Raw genomic sequence first — 21,511 nt, forward strand, 5'->3', positions numbered from 1 at the left:
GATTCAGGAGGCAAGTTTGCCTCTAACTGAGTTAAGGCTGATACTGCTTGAAGAACCAAGTTAACAATCCACACCAGCAAGGCCCTGACATTCTAACATAAACCACAAGAGTAAACCTCCCATTATCACAAGAGTGCTGTGGAGAAACTCTATAAAGCCATAAATGCAGTAGCAGTCTAGTGAATTTGAAGAATCTACATCTTACACTAACAGGAGTAGGGTATCCAGGGATAGGACATTAAATATGCAGTGAAAATATGCACATTAAATGGCAAACTGGAGTCCAGACTAGAAAAGGCTCAAATCCATTTTTGTCTGCTCTGGATGAAATAGTGGGGTAGGGAATCAATTCCTGGTCCTAACTATTCATCTTATCAAGCATGCTGAAATGTAAAAGCAAGGTTATTGAATTAAAATGTAAGATGAGGTTTAACCATGATTTCTCAGTTGTAGAACTTACAGGTGCACCATGTGGACTTGACTTAACAATCCATTATTTGCATACAAGAGCATGGCGGTAGATGTCGGAAGGACATGTTGCTTGTGGATCTGTCAGTTCAGCAGGAATGAATGTCTTCAGTAGACATAAGAATCTAAGAAATAGGAGCAAGAGTAGGCCATTTGGCCCCTCAAGCCTGTCTCACAATTCAACAAGACCATGGCTGATCTCCCTCAGACTTCAACTCCTCTTTTGTGCTGGCTCCTCATTGCCATCAATTCCCTGATACTTCAAAATTTACCTTTTTGAATATTTTCAGTGATCTAGCCTACACAAATTTCTTGGACAGAGAATTCTGGACATTCATGACCCTTGCAAAAGGAATTTCTTTGTAACTCAATTTTAAATGAGTATTCTCAGAATCTGCTATGTTTCAATAAGATCACCCCTCTTCTAAACTCTAATGAATAAAGACCTAACTTATTTAGTCAGACTTGATAAGTCGACCCCTTCATCCCAGGAATCAGCCTCATGAATCTCTTTTGAACTGTCTACAGTGTCAGTACAGATAATTTCTAATCAACCAGCATGGTGGCTCAGTGGTTAGCACTACTATCTCACAGCGTCAGGGACTAAGTTTGATTCCAGCCTTGGGTGACTGGCTGTGTGGAGTTTTCATGTTTCCCTGCATCTGCCTGGGTTTCTGCTCAATGTTCCGGTTCTCTGACATCAGTTTTTATCTCCTCAATGCTGCATCTCCTATGCAGTCTGCTTTCCATATGTTTGGCCTCCCTCTCTGCTACCAGTTTCTATCTTCCCCCGCCACTGCCCTTCTCACATTGGTCTGCTCTCTGTGTGCTGGCCCTTGACTCTGCCTCCCAACACAGAAAATTTGAATAAATTTTAAACTAAACAATTTGATAAACAGGTTTACAAGTTTTTATTGTAAAATTCAGGTGAAAAACATTTAGTTGTCATTCTAAGGAAATAACGGCGTATTACAAACGATCTTCTTTCCCAGATAATTTGTAACCACTCTACAGATGTCTATGAACACTGATAACAAGAAGTTTTAAATGGCTATATGTGGTACAAAAATAACCATTATGTTTCTATAAAAATATATCAAGTCTTCAACAATTTACAGAACCAGACTATCACTTAGTGGAGGAGGTAAGGGAATATTTACAAGGTCTTCATATGTTGGCTGTTTATGATGCTTACACATACACATTGATCTGTAGATGTGTCATTTTGACTTGTCAATAATATAGCAAACCAACAATGACTGGGAAATAAAAGTGAGGACAAGGACAAAATAAGCTGCCAAAATGCTATCACCCAATTTACACTATTACTCAAATTGAAAAGGGTATCTATAGAGTGCACCTCACATCTCAAACAAGAATGTTCAAACCTTCAACATTTTTAAGCAATGAAGGTCATCAATGGATTAAAAAATATAAAATGTATTAAATATCAGAGAGGCAAGTGGAGCAAGGTCAGGATTCAGAGTGTTCTCGCAAAGTGTCACGCTCTGTCACCAAGAGATGACTTCCTGAAGGACAATAAAAGGGAACCTCAATCCCTGGAAAACCACAATGCTGGCAAACTTGGGAAATTTCCTTCTTCACACTTGTACAGAATCTTCATACTTGAAATCAAGATAAGCAGCAGTTTCTGTCTGTTCAAACAATTTGTATTTGGATATGGTATTCAAACTATTCAACATCAAAAACAACAGGTTCTCCAATGTTCTATTTGGGCAGTAATTGGCATCTTTGAAATCTCTCCTTTTCAATTCACATCAAGCCCAACTTTGGCCTGGTCAGTATGCTGACTGGTTATATCCTAAATCTGTCACCTTCCACCTTAACTAGAGTATTGTCAATGTCGACCCTGAGTAAATACAGAATCCATTCCTCAGCACTAACATCTCAGGATAAAAAAATCCATTCTTTTTTTTTGTTGGTGGTGTGACATTACGAATACTGATTGTGACCATTAAATTTGTGTTCTGTACCTGGGTTAAAATCAATGGATTGGTACCCTCTATTAAAATAACAAATGGAGAAATTTGAAACAGGCACATTGTCTGAACACCATTACATCACGTTATTTTGAGGATGGAGTGGAGTGATCTGTTCCCATGCCACCCAGGGAGGAAGAGGAGGAAATTATTGGGAGCCACATGTTCAAATTTCTAGTATGCTCCCAGTTATAATAGCTATCGATTAGCTGTAGATCGGTCAAGGTTCCTGAATTAGCATTGTTTTTACAGTACAACGAAATCCAATTCAGATACTTAGTCCCCCTGTACTGTAATAATGTTTTGCACTTCTAATGCCATCTCTGGTTCTTGTAGAAATTTTTTTTTGTGTATATAACAGACTTTTTCATACACAAATCCTTGCCCTCGATCAATCCACTTCTTTTATAATTAACTGCAATTCCAATACATAATCTGGTAAAAAAAAATTGAAATACATAACCACAGAAACCGCACTGCAGTATTCATCATTAAATAAAATTATTTATGCCAGTCAGTTTTTCAAAACAATATAGTTTCACCCTCGTTTCAGCTGAAGATTCCTTATCAATTTACACCAACAAAACAAAATTCACAATTTACACCAACAAAACTCTTTATGTCTCTATGCTCGAGATGGAAGGGTCAGAGATGCCCCACAACCAAGTTAGGTGCTTGTTGACTAAGAGACCGGGTTATGAGATAGATCTGGTAATGTAATTGGCCACATACAAGCCAAATAGGAAACCAGATCAGACTCAAAGAATACAATACAACAGTATGACACCGGTGACGTAAGGAGATCAAAGGCAGTACCGTTTGACTAAGCTGCTGAAATTGTGATAGTGCTTTTATACTTTAAGTTGTTGAATATGGAGCTTTGGCTTTGATTGCATTAGTGACGATAGGTGTGTTTGCACGCACTGCATCCATTTGCAAAATTAGTCTCAAAGTATAAGGGCAACACTAAATTTGCCTGTTCTTGAATGTTTTCTTACATAATCCTGGAGTCCAACTCAACAGCAAGTGACCATACAACTATTTCTCTGCCAAATGATATCAAATAATGTCCCATGGTGCTTCTCAGAAGCATGATAAGACAGAAAAAGACATTGAAGCAACATAAGAGATATTAAGAACATAAGAACAAGGAGCAGGAGTAGGCAAATCCACTCCTGATGAAGGGCTTCTTCCAGAAACAGCAATTCTCTTGCTCCTTGGATGCTGCCTACCCTGCTGTGCTTTTCCAGCACCACACTCTCGACTCTACTCTCCAGCATCTGCAGTCTTCACTTTGGCCTAATTCCAATCCTTGAGCCTACTCCGCCATTTAATATGATGATGGTTGATCTCCTCTGTCTCAACTCCACTTTTCTGTCCACTTTTCATAACGTTTTAACTCCTTAGTAATTAAAAATCTGTCTATCTCCTCCTTAAATTTACTGAATGTCCTGGCATCCACTACACTCTGGGATAGTGAATTCCACATATTCATGACTCTTTAAGAGAAATAATTTTTCCTCATCACTTTTAAATCTGCTATCCCTTATCTGATTAGGAAAGGTGACTAAAAACTGGTCAAAGAGCAATTTTTAAGGATGGAAAGACAAGTGAGAAGCAGAGGGGGGCGCAGAGGTAATAAAGGAAGGTTATAGGGAGGAAGGTGCTTACAGAGATACAGTGGGATGATGCCATCAAGTGAGTTCAGCACAAAGTTGAGGATTATAAATTTGAAGTGTTGGGATCATCAGAAGCCAATATAAGTAAGCACAAGACTATTGGGGATTTGGTCTGGGATGGATTCTGGACACTAGAGGTTTTGATGTCTGTAGTTTGCAGAATGTTAAGAATGAGAAGATGGACAGTGCATACCCCCAGTATCCAGACAAAAGATTAGATGGCACCATATTTCTTCATTTAGCTTGGGCACAACTCATGCCCAAATATCTTGGACCACATAAACATTACTGATCTCTTCTCTGAGGCAGGTTTGGTATATCTTGATGCTATTGACACTTTCAGTTTGTCATGACTAACATTTCCCTTCCATTCAGAGAATACGGAGTATTCCAAGTCAAACTTGATCACATTATTTCCTCAATCTGATCAAAATGTTTTTGTGTAATATTCTTAATGTTAAAATATTACATTGGGGAACAATTAGGTCTTTGTAAAATAAAACACATCAAGTCTGTAACTTAATGGTACGATCAGATAAGAATCTTAGGAGGCAGAACTCAGTAGAACTCTAGGATATGGTTGACCAACACAGAATGGACCAGATGGCCTATTTGTTTACTGTAACTAACTGAAGGCAAAGCGTGATCAACATGCATAAAGCTCAATGAATAATCCTGGCCCAGCAGAAGTTATGACATGGGAGTTATTTGATTCCTGTCCCTTAGAATAATTCACTATCCCTCAGCTCTAAAAAAGCTCCAATAACTTTACCAAGTTGGCCAATTATGATAATTCATTACTTATATACTCTACAACCTTGAGCATTAAAGTGGAGGGCCTCTTCACGATAGATTGAACCTCATGTGAAGGAATGCTGTAATCTCTTAAATAAGTAGAGAAGCACTTCTGTGAACCCATTTGAACATTAAAATTATTTTCAGTTGCTAACCATGCACATTCAGACTTTAGTAAAATACCACTTGCATTAATTAGGTGGTCTGTAACAGATATTTACCAAAGTTCCTAGTTGGAATCAGATATGTTGCTTCTCAAGTAGATGATGCCTTATTAATACCAATACTAGGCCAATATTCAAAAATCAGAGTCAGCATCCATCAATTCTGTGTCCACTAGATTTGTTCTGGAATGTACAGGTGCAATAGCAGTCCTTCTGTTTTCAGATCTTGGCATGTGAGGGATATTAATTACAGGGAGTCTTCCAAATTCAACATTGGCTGAGGAATAGGGGAATGGGTTTTTACATGTTCTCTGTGGGAGCCAGAGTTGGTCTCCTCGGGGAAGTTCCAGCTGATCCTCCAAGACATCGTCATTTGAAAGAGGGTTTGCAATCAAATTCAGAGGTGCATTCAGCCTGTACCCCAAGGAGCTGTTGAATGCTCCAATGAGAAACCTCCCATTGCTTGATCCAGAGTTGATTCCGGATTCCAGGAGAGTGCCTGGTAAATTATCCTGAACATCAGTTGGTTCCATAGCTTTTGACACCAAGTTTTTTTGCCTAGGTAACTTGGGTAAGTGTGGAACAGTGCTCGACGCTCTCTCTGTGCAATAGCCCATGTCATGCATCACCTCCGTAGGCCCAAGGGGTCTAATGCCTTTCTTTCTCTTTTTCTTCTTCTTCCCAGCTTTTTTCTGTAGTTCTGGGGGAATCTCAGCTTCAATGATCCAAAGGTTCCTCTTGTTCTCATCTGGTGGCACTGAAATGGGCCAGAATGGAATCAGACAGGAATTCTAAAACTATCTTTACATTTGAATTTAAAGCAACACAACCCACTTAAAATAGCTTACTTGGCTTTTGGAAATAGCATGAAGCATGTATGTTATGTGAATAGTGTAGGAGAATTTTACTGCTTCAAATGATCTGAAATAGAAAGTTGTGATTAAATGGCTTCTTCGGGAAGGCCATAGGTCCAGGATTTGTATAATAATCAGGAACCATCTAACCTCCTGGACGTGGCCATATAAATAGGAAAGTGGCCATAATAACCCAATAATGTTTCCTAAGGGTCTTATTGCTGATTTAAGTGCATAGTTTAAATGAATACATTGATTAGCCTCAAAACTGATAACCATAGCAATTCTGACTCTGGCAGTTCTGTTTCTCCTGCTCCTCGATTGCTGCCTGACCTGCTGTGCTTTCCAACACCACACTCTTGACTCTGGGCAGTTACCTGAACTGCTTTTGCAAGTGAGATTCGGGATCCAGCTGTAGGTGGATGTATGTTGGAGTTGGGGAATATAAATTATTCCCATCCTCCCAACCCCAATTTCCCATGAGTCAGTTGAAAGTTCAAACTGCTCTAAAGTCACACAGCCTTGCAAGAAAGTTTTAAATTGATTTTTGACAGATCGATTGTTTTATCTCACCTGGTGTCCCTACTGGAGTGACTGAAATGTCATGAGGTAAAATGGCTCCCCTTCTGGCCACCATCTTTGTTACATGTTGAGCCCAGGCAGATGAGAGGTCAGCAGATGGTTCATTCAGGTCGAAGTTGATTCCAGCTGAAAACACAAGATGATTTTCAGATATTTATTTCTCTTTCCTTAGTTTCTAATATATATTATAAGTTAAGCCTCACCTCCCATTGCATCTGTCTTGCTGTGATCATGAAACTAATGGATAGTCAGGTGCCTAGTAAATGTTTTTGTTTAAATTATGTCTATTTCCATCTATTCCAATGGTACAAATGTAAACCACTGTCCAAGAGTCATTTGCACCGAGAAGGTTTTTACTTCTCATCCATGAGTTCAAATCTCTACAAGGCCCTAATCCCAATTGTAACCCTAATCCTTTGCCATTGTTTAGGGGATTGGGAAGCAAGTTGATGTGGGAGTTTGTAGGCAGATTTATGGGGGTGGAGTGGAGTGCCGTGCCAGATTACTGAGGTTAGGATTGAGGAAATGTATTATATTAGAATGGGGATTATCTCCCTATTCCCATCCATGAACTAAGTGCAGAAGAGTGCGAATGGGACTATTGAGACAGTTTGCAGGGGTAGAGTAATGGTTACAGGAGAAGTAGATTGTTGGAGCAATCTTTGACATTCCATAGAAGAATAATCGGAGAAAAATCCAGGCAACAGAATTCAAGACCAGTAAATCAAAAACACAGGCATGTAGCCAGTTTGGACATGATATTTTGATTTCATCACAAATCCTATCACTAAGTTAAATGCAGTCTAATCCCATTACTAAAAATTCTTAGCATCGAAAGCCTTGATTTCCCTAATCACAATAAAATTGACTTTTTAGCTGCCACCAGGAAACTTTTAACAAGAACTGTGTTTCAATAAATAATATCCTTTAACTTGCTCCTTTCCCATCATCCTAAAGGGCCTTAAGTACGCCTTCTAGATGAGACAGTCATATGCTTATACTTCTTTTGATTTGGTAAATTGTATTTGCTGCTTACCACGGAGTGTCATTGTGATTTGAGAGACTGCTTTGGCAACCACTCCTATTCAGTCTGCAAATATGTCCCTGAGCTTCTGATCACTTATTTTAAATTCTCCTTCCCACTTTCATCCTGATACCTCTGCCCTTGGCAACCTAATGAAGCACAAGGAAACTTGAGGAGCAGCAGTTCAAGTTTCGATTCAGCACTTCACCAATTTTGGATAATATTTTATTGAACACCAACTGCTGATACATTATTCTTCTATTTCCATTTTGCTTTGTACTATCATTTTATTTGTCCTTTAATCTCTCCTGCCTTCATCTTCAATTTAGTTCTCACCTCCCTTCCATACCTTTCATGGGCTTAAAATCTGTTACGTTTCTACCTTTTTTCCCTTGTTTGATGAAAGAACATCGACTTGAAACTGTTTCCTTCAAAGATGCAGTATGTACTGAGTATTTTCAGTACGTTATCTTTTTATTTTAACAAATACTTTTATGACTGAGATTTAAGGAGTGCACCGTTTCTCAAGTCTCACTATTCCACAGGTCACAACAAAACATAAAAGTACTTTTTTAAAGTTAACAAGGTGACCTAAGATATACCTGACATATACCAAGTCTTAAACAAAATTCACCAACCAGGTTTCTTAATAAATACACTTATTGATTAATAATCAACATAAAAATAATTCAATAAAGATGAAATAATTGTTTAACATATGCAGTCAATAATACAGAAATCTTAAATGCTTATCCCTCTAAAAATGTCTCCAAGTAAAGATAAGAGATCACAGATTTCACTGCAGAGATTTGCTTTCTCAAAAGAAATACTTTGGCCAATGTGTTCTTCTTAAAGATAAAAGGGGTAAAGCATAGAATGTTCCAAAGTCTATTGCACTTAGGTTCTGACAGGGGTGGTCAAGTCACTAATAACATCCGATTGTCTCTAAAGCCTTGTAGGCTCAGAAAACACAACCTTGAGCTGTTTCTATAATCACTTACGAATAGATTAGATTAGATTACTTACAGTGTGGAAACAGGCCCTTCGGCCCAACAAGTCCACACTGACCCGCCGAAGCGCACCCACCCAGACATTCCCCTACATTTACCCCTTCACCTAACACTACGGGCAATTTAGCATGGCCAATTCACCTAACCTGCACATGTTTGGACTGTGGGAGGAAACCGGAGCACCCGGAGGAAACCCATGCAGACACGGGGAGAATGCGCAAACTCCACACAGACAGTCGCCCGAGGCAGGAAATAATATCACTGTTTCAACACAGCAAATAGGTTTCATCCTAAACTCAACAAGAGGGTTTACTTATCAAAAATGAGAGAAATCATATGGGCAACCTGTTCTTAGCCCACTTTTCTCCAACTCAACCTGTTCTTTGCAGGAGTGCCGCCGACTAAACCAAACAAACAAGAGCCTTTTGCAAGTCACTGTTCAAAACAGCCCCAGTGGAGTTCTATAGCAATGCAAGCAGTTATTGCCAGTTATATGATTTACAGGAGGCCTACTTTTAAAAAAATCTCCAGTGTCCACTGTGAATTTTCAATACTCTTAAAAAATCCAGTCTGGGTATTTCCACAGACCTAAATAAACCCATTTCTCACAATGCTTCAAATTTAAAACCTCCAAACAATATTATGTATAAAGCGTCTTTGTAACAATACTTGAACATATACAGTCCATTTACAGTCCCTTGACAACTGATACTTACCTACTGGTCCTTCGTGAGACACTGTCTGCATACTGAACGACAGTTCCTTGTCTGGATTTTTCAACAGCTCCTTTCGTTTTGAAAAAGCTTTGGCAATCATTTTACTCTTCTTAATTCGTTTTGGCTCATCATCACTTCGGCCGATAATTCTGAAAATACACAAGATTTTTAGTTCCTGTTGAACAACTAGTTTACCTGTAAGGGATTGTTCCTAGCTCTCCTAACGGTGAGATGACTATGACAGAGATGTAACTTTGAAATTACTACTTGGGATTGAAATTCAGACTGAGCTCCTTGTACTCTCACTGTGGAAAGTATAAGATCATTCTGAAGGTTGATGTCTGCCCAGACTCTTCGTCTGCACTGAGAGCCAGTTCACTTCTAGGATTGCAAGATTGTAATCACTTACTGAGAGCAGCACTAGCTGTATTGGACTAACTGTAACCAATCTGATCACTAGTAAGGGCTCTTGTAGTACTGTGATAGTGTTCCTACTTGTGAGCTAGGAGGCCCAGATTCAAGTCCCACCTGCTTCAGAGGCACATAATAACATCTCTGAACAGGCTGGTTAGAAAATATATCCTTATCACCTTACCTGCCCATTTAAGTCCAGTTAAGATACATGAATAGGAAAGGTTTAGATGGATATGGGCCAAATGCAAGCAAATGGGACTAGTCTGGGAAACTTGGTCAGCATGGACCGAAGGGTCTGTTTTCATGCTATATAACTATGACTATATAAGCCATGCTCTATGTCAAGTTAATTCTTCACTGACTCAGGATAAGGCTCCAACCTCAAATTTAAGACATAACTTTGAGTAAGTGGGAGCTCTCAGCACTCAGTGAAGTTTTAGTGTGAGATATGAAGGACCATATTACACCAGGCTCCTTAGTTATTTGATCCACTGTCAAGTGATCTTACAAACTAGCTTCAATTTTATCCTAAACCTCCTTGTGGGAATGGAGAATGGTTACAGGGGTGAACTCAATGGAGCATAAAAATTGAGCAAGATGCAAGATAGATTTCTGACCCAAAGACACCCTGTTCTTGTTAGTTGGCTAAAGGTTCAAATCGAGCTAAAGTGCTTCTCCATGTGTACCTTAATGATTCACTGGATCGTGGAGCCTTTCCTCTCCAGTATATTTTGTTCAAAGGGACAAATTGAACTCAAGTTCTCCCTCATCCCTAGGATACAATCAATTCTCACTGATTCATAATCTGAAATGTTCCTCATTATCGTTGGATTGATAATTCAGCCAAATCTAGTTTTGACCAACTGTCTACACAGCAACTGTAATTTTGCAATAAATTACTTTCTACAGATCTTCTCTAATACCTTATGTGAATAAACAACAAAGTTGTGTACTTTGGTTATAATGTTTCATAAACTGGAACATTTCTAATTCCGAAATGTATTTAATGTCAGATCCCATACTGTGATCACATTTGTTATTCTTTGTACCAACCTGACTTTCTCATTATTTACTGTCAGTTGCAATTCATCTAAATCAGTAAACCCTGAATCACAGTTATGTTGAATTCCTTACCACCTTCAGATTATCCAAAGAATCTGTAAAATTGAAGCTTGACATCATTTAATCACTATGTTTTAATTTAACTAGTCCATTTCCTTTCAACCTTGATGACATCCTGTACAATAGGTATTGACCTTTTTACACAAGATTTTTAAAATAATTTTTAAAATAAGCCTCCATATACCATCAACAAACTGCTCAATATTGTCTGTGTTCTATCTACACCTTCAGTATTGAGAACAGAGCGTCCTGATATTATAGAATTAAACACAATGCATTTCTTCAGATCATCGATTCTTGGCAGGTAAATGACATCAGGCTTTGAAACTGGAACACAACGTGCCACACCAATAGGTGTGCAAGTTCAACCCTCCACATTAGTGAGATCTTGATCTCAGGCATCCTGCTGAAGGGAGATGTGAGAGAATAGAAGAAATTTTCCATTTGGCCAGAGGGCTGAAAGGATTAAAAAGGGCAGATTGCAGACTAGCATTGTAAATCTAAGTGTAGGAGACAAGAAGATCTAATTAAGATAATGATGATGATTAAAGAGCTCCTATAGTAGGCAGGCAAGGCAAATTCTGCAATTTGTTGAATCTGGGAGGCACTAGAAAAGTTTAGAGTCATAAAGATAGCCCAACTCGTCCATGTTGACCAGATATCCTAACCTAATCTAGTTCCATTTGCCAGCACTTGGCCCATACCCTTTTAAACCCTTCCTATTCATATACTCATCTAGATGCATTTTAATGCTGTAATTGTACGAGCCTCCACCACTTCCACTGGCATCTCATTCTATACATGCACCACCCTCTGCATGAAAACATTGCCTCTTAGGTCCCTTTTATATCTTTCCCCTCTCACCTATGCCTATGCCCTCTAGTTCTGCACTTCCCTAGCCCAGGGATAAGACCTTGTCTATTTACCCTATCCATGCCCCTCATGATTTTATAAACCTCTCATTTTATAAGGTCACCCCTCAGCCTCCAACGGTCCAGAGAAAACAGCCCCAGCTTATTCAACCTCTCCAACAGGAAGGAGACCAGAATTATATGCAATATTCCAAAACTGGCCTATCCAATGTCCTGTACTGCCACAACAGGACCTCCCAACTCCTATACTCAATACTCTGACCAACAAAGGAAAGCATACTAAACGTCTTCTTCACTAGTCTATCTACCTGTGACTCCACTTTCAAGGAACTATGAATTTGCAGTCCATGGTCTTTTTGTTCAGGAACACTCCCCATCACCTTATCATTAAGTGTATGAGTCCTGCTCTGATTTGCTTTCCCAAAATGCAGCACCTCGCATTTATCTGAATTAAACTCCATCTGCCACTTCTCAGTCCATTGGCCCATCTGATCAAGATCCCGTTGTAATCTGAGGTAACCTTCTTTGCTGTCCACTACACCTCCAATTTTGGTGTCATCTGCAAAATTACTAAATATACCTCCGATGTTCACATCCAAATCCAGATGTCCATATTTTGTCCATATAAAATGACAAAAATCCAGAGATTAGTTAATTTTTTTGTTAGATAAAGGTGGTAAAAGTTACAGAACCAAGGTAGGTACTATAGATAGAGATAGAATGCCCATCAAACCACAATTAGATGGTTGAATAGGCTAATAAAGCCTACTTTAGCTTTTCATTACCCAAAGAAAGATTTGCATTTACATAGCATATTTCATGACCACTGTATGTAGCACTTTACAGCTAAAGAAATATTTCAAAGCGTCATTGTTGTAATGGAGGATATGCAGCAGCCAATTTGAGCACACAAAACTTACAACTGGACAATAATCAGAATTTGTTTTTGTGATGTTAGTGGAGGAATAAATATTGGCTAGGATGTTGGTTATAACTCTTTTGCCCTTCTTCTTCAAAAAAAGTGGATTAGGACTTGAACCCAGAACATTGTGATTCAGAGGCAAGACTGCTAATAACTGAGTAAAATCAAGGACTGCAGATGCTGGAAACCAGGGTCTAGATTAGAGTGGTGCTGGAAAAGCACAGCAAGTCAGGCAGCATCCAAGGAGCAGGAAAATCGACATTTTGGGCAAAAGCCATTCATTCCTGATTTCGGGTAAAAGCCCTTCATTTTTGCCTGAAACATCGATTTTCCTGATCCTCGGATGCTGCCTGACCTGCTGTGCTTTTCCAGCACCACTCTAATCTAGACCTCTGCTAATAACTGACACAACATTAATCCAGCTATATCTACATACTAGTAAACACCTCCTTGTCACAGAGGGGTCTTTGAGGCAGCCTGCTATAGGAATTTGTTCTCCCCAGTTCATCAAGTGTGGTAGGAGGAGATACACAAGACATATTACACAGAAAATTATCCAGGAAATAAATTTTTTCGTATCAATTCTAACATTTCAGTTATTCCATTATGTGAGTGAATTCTCATACCTAAACCATGTCCTTTTCCATATTAAGATGGTAGCTTTGGTCCAGACCCAGGTACTCATTGCAATGCCAGTCCCAAACATGGCAAATATGTTTATCTTTTCCACTAGAAGGCTAGGGCGATTCTTGATGCTACATTCGGGAATGGGAGTGTTGGTTTGCTCAGCAATAGAGACATTGGCTTCACACCTGAGGGATGAAATGCGAAGTCAAATCAGACACAAAGATGCATTTTAAATAAAGTGCAGAATGCAATATGCAAGTTGGTCAGAAAAAATGCAAACAAATCTACACAAGCCAAACACAATCAAATCAATATAAATGACACACAAAACATTCAAGCAATAAAGACACTAAGTACTGATTTAACCAATGGACATCAGCACGTCCAGGCCTTACAATTAACCAAACTATAACCTACTTATGATGCCACATATAATCCTAATCATGATGAGTTCCCTGGGTAAGACTAAAAATCAGTGCAGAATATAAAAAGAGTTTGCACTTATTGAGCTCTTTTCATGATCTTCATGTGTCCAAAGATCTTTACAATCAATTAAATACTGTCGCATTATAATGAAGCAAGCAGGTGTTTTCTGCACAATGAAGTCCAATAACATTCATAAGACAAATAACCAGATAAATGTTAGTCAGAGTTCTGGGGAGAAATCCCCTGTTCTTCATTGAATAGTGCTACGGAATCTTCTACATCTACCTCGGACCAAGCCTCAAATTGCCTAGTAGTATTATTGTTGGACTGTTAATCCAAAGACCCAAATCTGGGGACGCAGGTTTGAATCCTGCCATCACTGATGGTGGAATTTTAATTCAATAAAAATCTGGAATTAAGAGTCTAATGATAACTATGAATTCATTGTCGATTGTTGGAAAAACCCATTTGGTTCACTAATGTCCTTTAGGGAAGGAAACTGCACCCTGACTCCAGACCCACAGCAATGTGGTTGATTCTTAACAGCCTTCTGGGCAATAATGCTGGCCTTATGCCATGAATGAATTTAAAAAGTTTACAAATTATCCAAAAATGTCTCCAGCAGTGCAGAATTCCCTCCCCAAGTACTGCACTAAAGTGTGGTAGCCTTGATTGTGTATTCAAGACTTTCAAGTGAACTTGAACACAGAGGCAATAATGTTACCAATCAGCTAAGGCTGACAGCTGATGTATAAATTAGTTAATACATCCAGTACAGGAAATTCAGCATTATTTTATTGCTTCCTTTCCTCAGTTTGATATCACTCTCCGACAGGCACAGTGCTGACTCTATGGCACTATTTCAAAGGAGGAGAAATGTGCTCAAATCCTGTCCAATAATTATAAGTCAATCATCAATCACCTTAAAAAAAAAACCAGATTCTTGTCATTATCATTGCTGTTTATGGAGGTGTGCTGGATGCAAAACTGGCTGTTGCAATTCCAACTATACTTTAAAATAGAGTCATAGAGATGGACAACACAGAAACAGACCCTTCAGTCCAACCCATCCATGCCGACCAGATTTCCTAACCCAATCTAGTCCCACCTGCCAGCAACCGGCCCATATCCCTCCAAATCCTTCCTATTCATATTCTGGATTAGTGGTGCTGGAAGAGCACAGCAGTTCAGGCAGCATCCGAGGAGCAGTAAAATCAGGAATAAAGGCAGAGATAAGCTGAAGGGTGGAGAGATAAGCCAGAGGAGGGTGGGGGTGGGGAGAAAGTAGCATAGAGTACAATAATGAGTGGGGGAGGGGATGAAGGTGATAGGTCAAGGAGGGTGGAGTGGATAGATGGAAAAGAAGATAGGCAGGTAGGACAAGTCATGGGGATAGCGCTGAGCTGGAAGTTTGGAACTAGGGTGAGGTGGGGGAAGGGGAAATGAGGAAACTGTTGAAGTCCACATTGATCCTCTGGGGTTGAAGTGTTCCGAGGCGGAAGATGAGGCGTTCTTCCTCCAGGCGTCTGGTGGTGAGGGAGCAGTGGTGAAGGAGGCCCAGGACCTCCATGTCCTCGGCAGAGTGGGAGGGTGAGTTGAAATGTTGGGCCACAGGGTGGTGTGGTTGATTGGTGCAGGTGTCCCGGAGATGCTCCCTAAAGCGCTCTGCTAGGAGGCGTCCAGTTTCCCCAATGTAGAGGAGACCGCATCGGGAGCAACGGATACAATAAATGATATTGGTGGATGTGCAGGTAAAACTTTGATGGATGTGGAAGGCTCCTTTAGGGCCTTGGATGGAGGTGAGGGAGGAGGTGTGGGCACAGGTTTTGCAATTCCTGCGGTGGCAGGGGAAAAGTGCCAGGATGGCAGGGTGGGTTGTTGGGGGGAACGCGGACCTGACCAGGTAGTCACGAAGGGAACAGTCTTTGCAGAAGGCAGAAAGGGGTGGGGAGGGAAATATATCCTTGCTGGTGGGGCCTGTTTGGAAGTGATGGAAATGTCGGCAGATGATTTGGTTTATGCGAAGGTTGGTAGGGTGGAAGGTGAGCACCAGGGGCATTCTGTCCTTGTTATGGTTGGAGGGGTGGGGTCTGAGGGCGGAGGTGCAGGATGTGGATCTTTAACCACATGGGAAGGGAAATTGAGGTCTCTAAAGAAGGAAGCCATCTGGTGTGTTCTGTGGTGGAACTGTCCTCCTGGGAGCAGATACAACGGAGAAATTGGGAATACAGGATGGCATTTTTGCAAGAGGTAGGGGGGAAGAGGTGTAATCCAGGTACTGTGGGAGTCGGTGGGTTTGTAAAAAAATGTCATTCCTATTCATATATCCATCCAAATGCCTCTTAAATCTTGCAATCTACCAGCCTCTACCACTTTATCTGGCAGCTCATTCCATACACACACCACCATCTGTGTGAAAAAGTTGCTCCTTAGGTCTCTTTTATATCTTTCCCCTCACCCTAAACCCTCTAGTTCTGGACTCCTCCACCCCAGGGAAAAGACTTTGTCTATTTATCCTATCCATGCCCCTCATAATTTTGTAAACCTCTATAAGGTCACCCTTCAGCCTCTGATGCTCCAAGGAAAACAGCCCCAGCCTGTTCAGCCTCTCCCTGTAGCTCAGATCCTCCAACACTAGCAACATCCTTATAAATCTGTTCTGAACTCTTTCAAGTTTCACAGCATCCTTCCGACAGGAAGGAGACCAGAATTGCATGCAATATTCCCACAGTGGTCTAACCATTATCCTGTACAGTCACAACATGACCTCCCAACTCCTATATACTCAATACTTTGAAGCACTTCGTCATATGCTGTGGTCCTAAAAAGTGCAATATAAATGTAATAATTCCCTTTACAGAAGAAAGCTCACAAATACCACTCCAGCCAAAAATAGACTCTAAGATCTAAGAATGGAAATATGCTTCATTAACACCTAATTTGTATGTTTCTGTTAGTCTGTCCATTGTTTTATACCCAAACATCCAATTGCTGATTTTCAAAGATTTGGGGGAAGTGGAGATGCAAGGGATAGTGGAAACCGTATCCAATATGGTGACCTAAAGGGACTCTCAAAGGCTTGTAAAGACTGAACAAGTATGGAGGTACCTAATTTCTCAGATTTAGTCCTCACTGAATCAATCACCCAAAGCTAATTGGTTCTACTTCAGAGGTTGAATTAAATTGAAGGAAGTAGGATCACTTACAGAACATAGTCACGGAAACTCCTCTCCCAGTCAGCCTGGTTAAAGAAATCATAGAAATGGCATCCAAATGTGATGAAGACAAAGCCAAATGCCAAGAATCCAAAAATGCCTAAAAAGTAAAATGCAAGCCATTAAAACACTACATACTTTGCACACTTGCAAGAAGATACAGAAACACATGTACACACAGACATGGATATGAGCAGCTGAATTTAGTTACATAGCAATGGTACAGTCATCCCAGGTTCCTTTACTACGCCTGCAATTGTGAAGTCTGAAAAACAGATGATGATAAAGGTCTTTGCCACCACTTTTAAAACTAATGTGAATTCAGGCATGTTTTCTTCAGCAAATTATAATCCTGTATCAAATAAATGGGCAGTTCAGGTGAAAATGGAGGATGGAAGCTTCCTGAGTTTGAAGTAATGCATAAATGATAAACTTTATAAAATGGTAAGAAAGATATTGCTCAGCAAAGGTGAGAATTGAATGGGTTGGTGAACTGATCCTTGGGTCACTCACTGCCCGAAATACCTTAATATATTGGTTATCTCCAGCAGCCAGTCCCATGATGATAGTGCTGGAAGCTTAAGAACAAGCTGCAGGATAGGGAGAATAAGTAGAGCATGGAGGAAACAGGAACAAAATATCTTAGAAGTAGGAACAAATTGTGTCACCTATACCATCAAAAAAGTGCCGTTTGGGGTTGCTAGATCTGGTTGGACGTATTCCTTGAGGTATCTCTATACAATCATCCCAACTCCATCCATCTTCACACAGCACTTTGCCTTCTCAAATCCAATCAGAAATGTAATTAACTCTTCGATATCAATTGAATAATTCTTCACTGTCAAGCAACCTTCAAGCTAATATTTTTATAGCAATAACCAAATGTGTGAAAGTTCATTTGTGTGTCTTTTTTTTTCCTCTCTGGAACTGCTGGAGCAAGTGGCTGGGAGATTAATCTTTAATTTCTGCAGTCCACAGGATAATCCTGGAAGATTGACAGCCCTAATCTGTGTCTAAACAGGGCAAGTGAAAAAATAGGAACATTTTGCTAGAAATACACACCTAAACATGGCTTTTGCCGAATTCCATTCATACCACTCTGAATAAAATGGCAACCAAACATTTATCAAGCAACATCCTTAAATTGGTTGCCTCCTCATTCAAATGGTAATCACATAGGTTTCCCAATTCTGCCAGTTTCACAATATGTCCACCTGTTCTCAATCCATGTCATTGGTTCGTGCTCCATTTCAATCCCACAGTCAACTGGACAGCAAACAAGCTCACTGCAAACCAACTGAATTAGTCATGAAGTTGTCAAAAGCCTTTTCTACTAATTTCCAATAAAATAATTAATCAATAAAAATGTTCAAAGACATTTTTTTTAAAAAAACTTTTTTCCTGATTTTGCTCCAGGCAAAGTGCTGGAGATGAATAAAGAACAATAAACACTACAGCAGAATGTTCTGGACCAGAGCAGACCTCCTATAGTATATTATGAAGATAGCCTAGACCCTAACTTTTATACTTTTAAAAGGTTTAAGGTTCTGTGTTTCAGATATGATTTGATTAGTCCACCACTAAAATCAAAGCACACTTTGTTCTTACAACACAGTTAAAATACCACAAAATGAAGAACTGGCATAACTTTATTGAAATACTTAACAAGATAATGTATCATATAACCACAAATCATCAACTGGTCCAATACAGGCAGCATCTCATAAACACATCCTTGGCAAAGGCAATTCAGTCCAGTAGAAAGGAAACTCAAAGAAACAATCTGTCCTTTTGATTACTTTTTTTAAAAAGAGGAAGCCTCTCTAATACTTCACTTTAGCTGCAGTAAATTCAAGCTTTCAGCTCCAGCAGCCAGCAAAACCTACCAACTGAAGCAAAACTAAAGTCCTTTTGGGTCTATGTGAGCCTGATTCCCCCCACTCAGGATTCTTTTATCTTAAAAGGAAACACCCAGGAAGAACTCAAAGCTGTTTATAAACTACCTGAAGGAGTAATTTCAGCACGACTGTGACAACACCCCTCTGCAAGAGAAACAGGTCAGAACACATTTCTTAAAGGCACTATAAGCCCCGCCAAGACTGCACCAACACATAATGCCTTTCTAAACTAAAAACCTTTTGCCTCTTTGCTCTTCATATCCCTCTATTCCCTGCCAATACATATATCTGTCAAAAAGCCTCTTAAAGTTGCTATTGTATCTGCCTTCACCAACTCCTCTGGCAGTGCATTCCAGCAAATATTTAATTTCTGGTATGCTGACAACCGAGGTTATATGCCAAATAGTGGAAAATTCAAGTTACACATCAGAGAATTAACATAGTTTTTGAATATAAAGAGGTGAGTCCTCATGCTGCCAAGCCCTTACCAAGACGCAGCATTGTTTCATTGATTTTACTGGCTGCTTTCTCACTCAGGAGCCCAGGATGGTTACTTTTAATTGAAAATAGAGTCATGACACCTGTAAAAGAAATAGTAGGCAACTGAAATGAGTCTGCAACATTTAGAATGTAAGAACACAAGAAACAGGAGCAGGAGGACGCTATTCAGCTCCTCAAGCCTGCCCCACCATTCTATAAATTCATGGCTGATCTGCCCCAGACCTCAACTCCTTTTTAGTGCCAGCTCCTTAAACCCTCACTTTTCTAATATTTCAAAAATCTATCTTTCTCCTCTAAATATTTTCAGTGATCTAGCTTCCATAATTGTGAGGTGACGAATTCCAGACATTCATTACCATAAGACAGAAGAAATTCCTTTGCAGTTTTCAATGAATGTCCCCTTTTATTAGTTCAAGATTTTATTCTAGTGGAAACATCTTAAAACTTACACTGTCAAGCCTCCTCAGATCACCTCTCATTCTTCTAAATTCAAATGAATAAAGGACTAACTTGGTCAGCCATTCTTGATGAGTCAACCCCTTTGAGCCAGGAATCATCCTCTTTAATCTCTATTGAACTGCCTCAAGGCCACAGTATAAATTCTTAAATACGGGGGCCCAAATCATATATGGTACTCCAAGTGTGGCCTCACCAATGTTCTGTACAGTTGTGACAAGACTTCCATGTTTTTAAACTTCAACTGGTTAGCAAAAAAAAGGTCTAAATTCCATTTGTCTTCTTAATTATTTGATGCACCTGCATGCTAACATTTTGTGTTTCATACAAAACAACACTCAGATCCCTCTCTGCTGCTTTTTCTTTGAGGAGACTATCTCCATTAAAATAATAGTTTGCCTTATTATTCTTCCTTCTAAAGTACATGACCTCACACTTTCCTATATTAAGCTTCATCTGCCAAGTCTTTTCCCTCCCACTCACTCAGACAACTGTATCCCCTTGTAGATTAACCATATATGAATTAACTTCACAGGGACCAATATCCCATTACCAAGTCACCCTTTACTTACATGTGTAAAACCCTTGACATTGATCTAGCTCCCTCAGGGTTTCAGGATGTCTGACACTCCTGTTCTTTTTTTTCACACTACCACCTAACTTCCACCACCAGGAAGATAGGAAAATACCCGAGTGGCCGACACTCCTGTTCTTTTTTTCTTTTTCAACACTCCTGTTCTTTTTTTTTCCTTTTTCTTTTATTTTAACCCCCACACTACCACCTAAGTGCGGTAGTGTTTATTTTATCCCCAGCACCCATGGTGTGTGTGTGCAGGTGTGAGACACAGTGGAAGACACAAAGTGCACGAATCTTTATTCAATTTCCACCACCAGGAAGATAGGAAAACACCCGGGTGGCCAGTGACAAACACTGCCCTTCACATCAAAGGACAGTGCTGTGTGATCAAAACAGTGAAGGGGAGGGTAGGGACTAAATCAAAATAGAGTTGGAGGGAGAAATGATGCACTCCACTCCCTGCGGCGCCCACCTCTCCCTGAACAACTCCAGGGTGTTGGTCGACACCGCATGCTCCTTCTCCAAGGACACCCGGGCTCTAACGTAACCGCGGAAGAGGGGCAGGCAGTCGGCCCTAACGACCCCCTCCACGGCCCGCTGCTTGGACCTGTTGATGGCCAGTTTGGCCAGGCCCAGGAGCAGACCCACGAGGAGGTCTTCAGACCTGCCCTCCCTCCTCCGTACCGGGTGCCCAAAGATCAGGAGCGTGGGACTGAAGTGCAGCCAAAAACAGAGGAGAAGGTTTTTAAGGAAATCAAAAAGGGAGTGCAAACGCCCACACCCAATATATACATGGTCCACGGACTCCACAGCGCCACAGAACACTCCTGTTCTTATCTGCCAGCCAGGACTCAGATTAACAACCATAATCAGGGGAACTCTCATTCTATGAGGTCCATCTGACTGACCTCATTACAATCACTACACCCCACCCCCTCTGAGTCATAGGGCACAGGCCTGTTCTTTTTCTTGTAGCTCCTCCTAGAATATTTAAGCACCAAGTCATTCCACAAACTCTGTCTCAGATATGGTCTATGTGCTTGTTTAGGACCATCGCACCTACTTGAATCTTGTATGTCACTGGACCTGACCTCACATCAACCATGCCTCTTACCTGTACAGGGCCATTCCTGTGGTTCCTACACCGAACTTCATTCCTATCTCTCTCTCGCTTAGCAGAGTCTAGTGT

The 21,511-nt window shown here is 40.2% G+C and overlaps 1 protein-coding gene across 1 annotated transcript in view; it reads right to left on the reverse strand.

Moving 5' to 3' along the window:
- Window positions 1–1,364: 1,364 nt before the first annotated feature.
- smo (smoothened, frizzled class receptor) overlaps window positions 1,365–21,511 on the reverse strand; it is a 43,118-nt gene continuing 22,971 nt past the window's right edge. Inside the window, exons 7-12 of the mRNA XM_043713986.2 lie at window positions 19,277–19,369; window positions 16,882–16,990; window positions 13,249–13,434; window positions 9,293–9,441; window positions 6,534–6,668; window positions 1,365–5,863 (exon numbers count right to left, since the gene is read on the reverse strand). Coding sequence (XP_043569921.2) covers window positions 5,241–5,863; window positions 6,534–6,668; window positions 9,293–9,441; window positions 13,249–13,434; window positions 16,882–16,990; window positions 19,277–19,369 — 1,295 coding nt within the window. The 3' untranslated portion in view covers window positions 1,365–5,240. The remainder of the gene's footprint in view (window positions 5,864–6,533; window positions 6,669–9,292; window positions 9,442–13,248; window positions 13,435–16,881; window positions 16,991–19,276; window positions 19,370–21,511) is intronic.

This window comes from Chiloscyllium plagiosum, unplaced genomic scaffold (genome assembly GCF_037043375.1).
Source record: "Chiloscyllium plagiosum isolate Xiang-an unplaced genomic scaffold, Cpla_swu_hap1 HiC_scaffold_23, whole genome shotgun sequence".
Taxonomy (NCBI): domain Eukaryota; kingdom Metazoa; phylum Chordata; class Chondrichthyes; order Orectolobiformes; family Hemiscylliidae; genus Chiloscyllium; species Chiloscyllium plagiosum.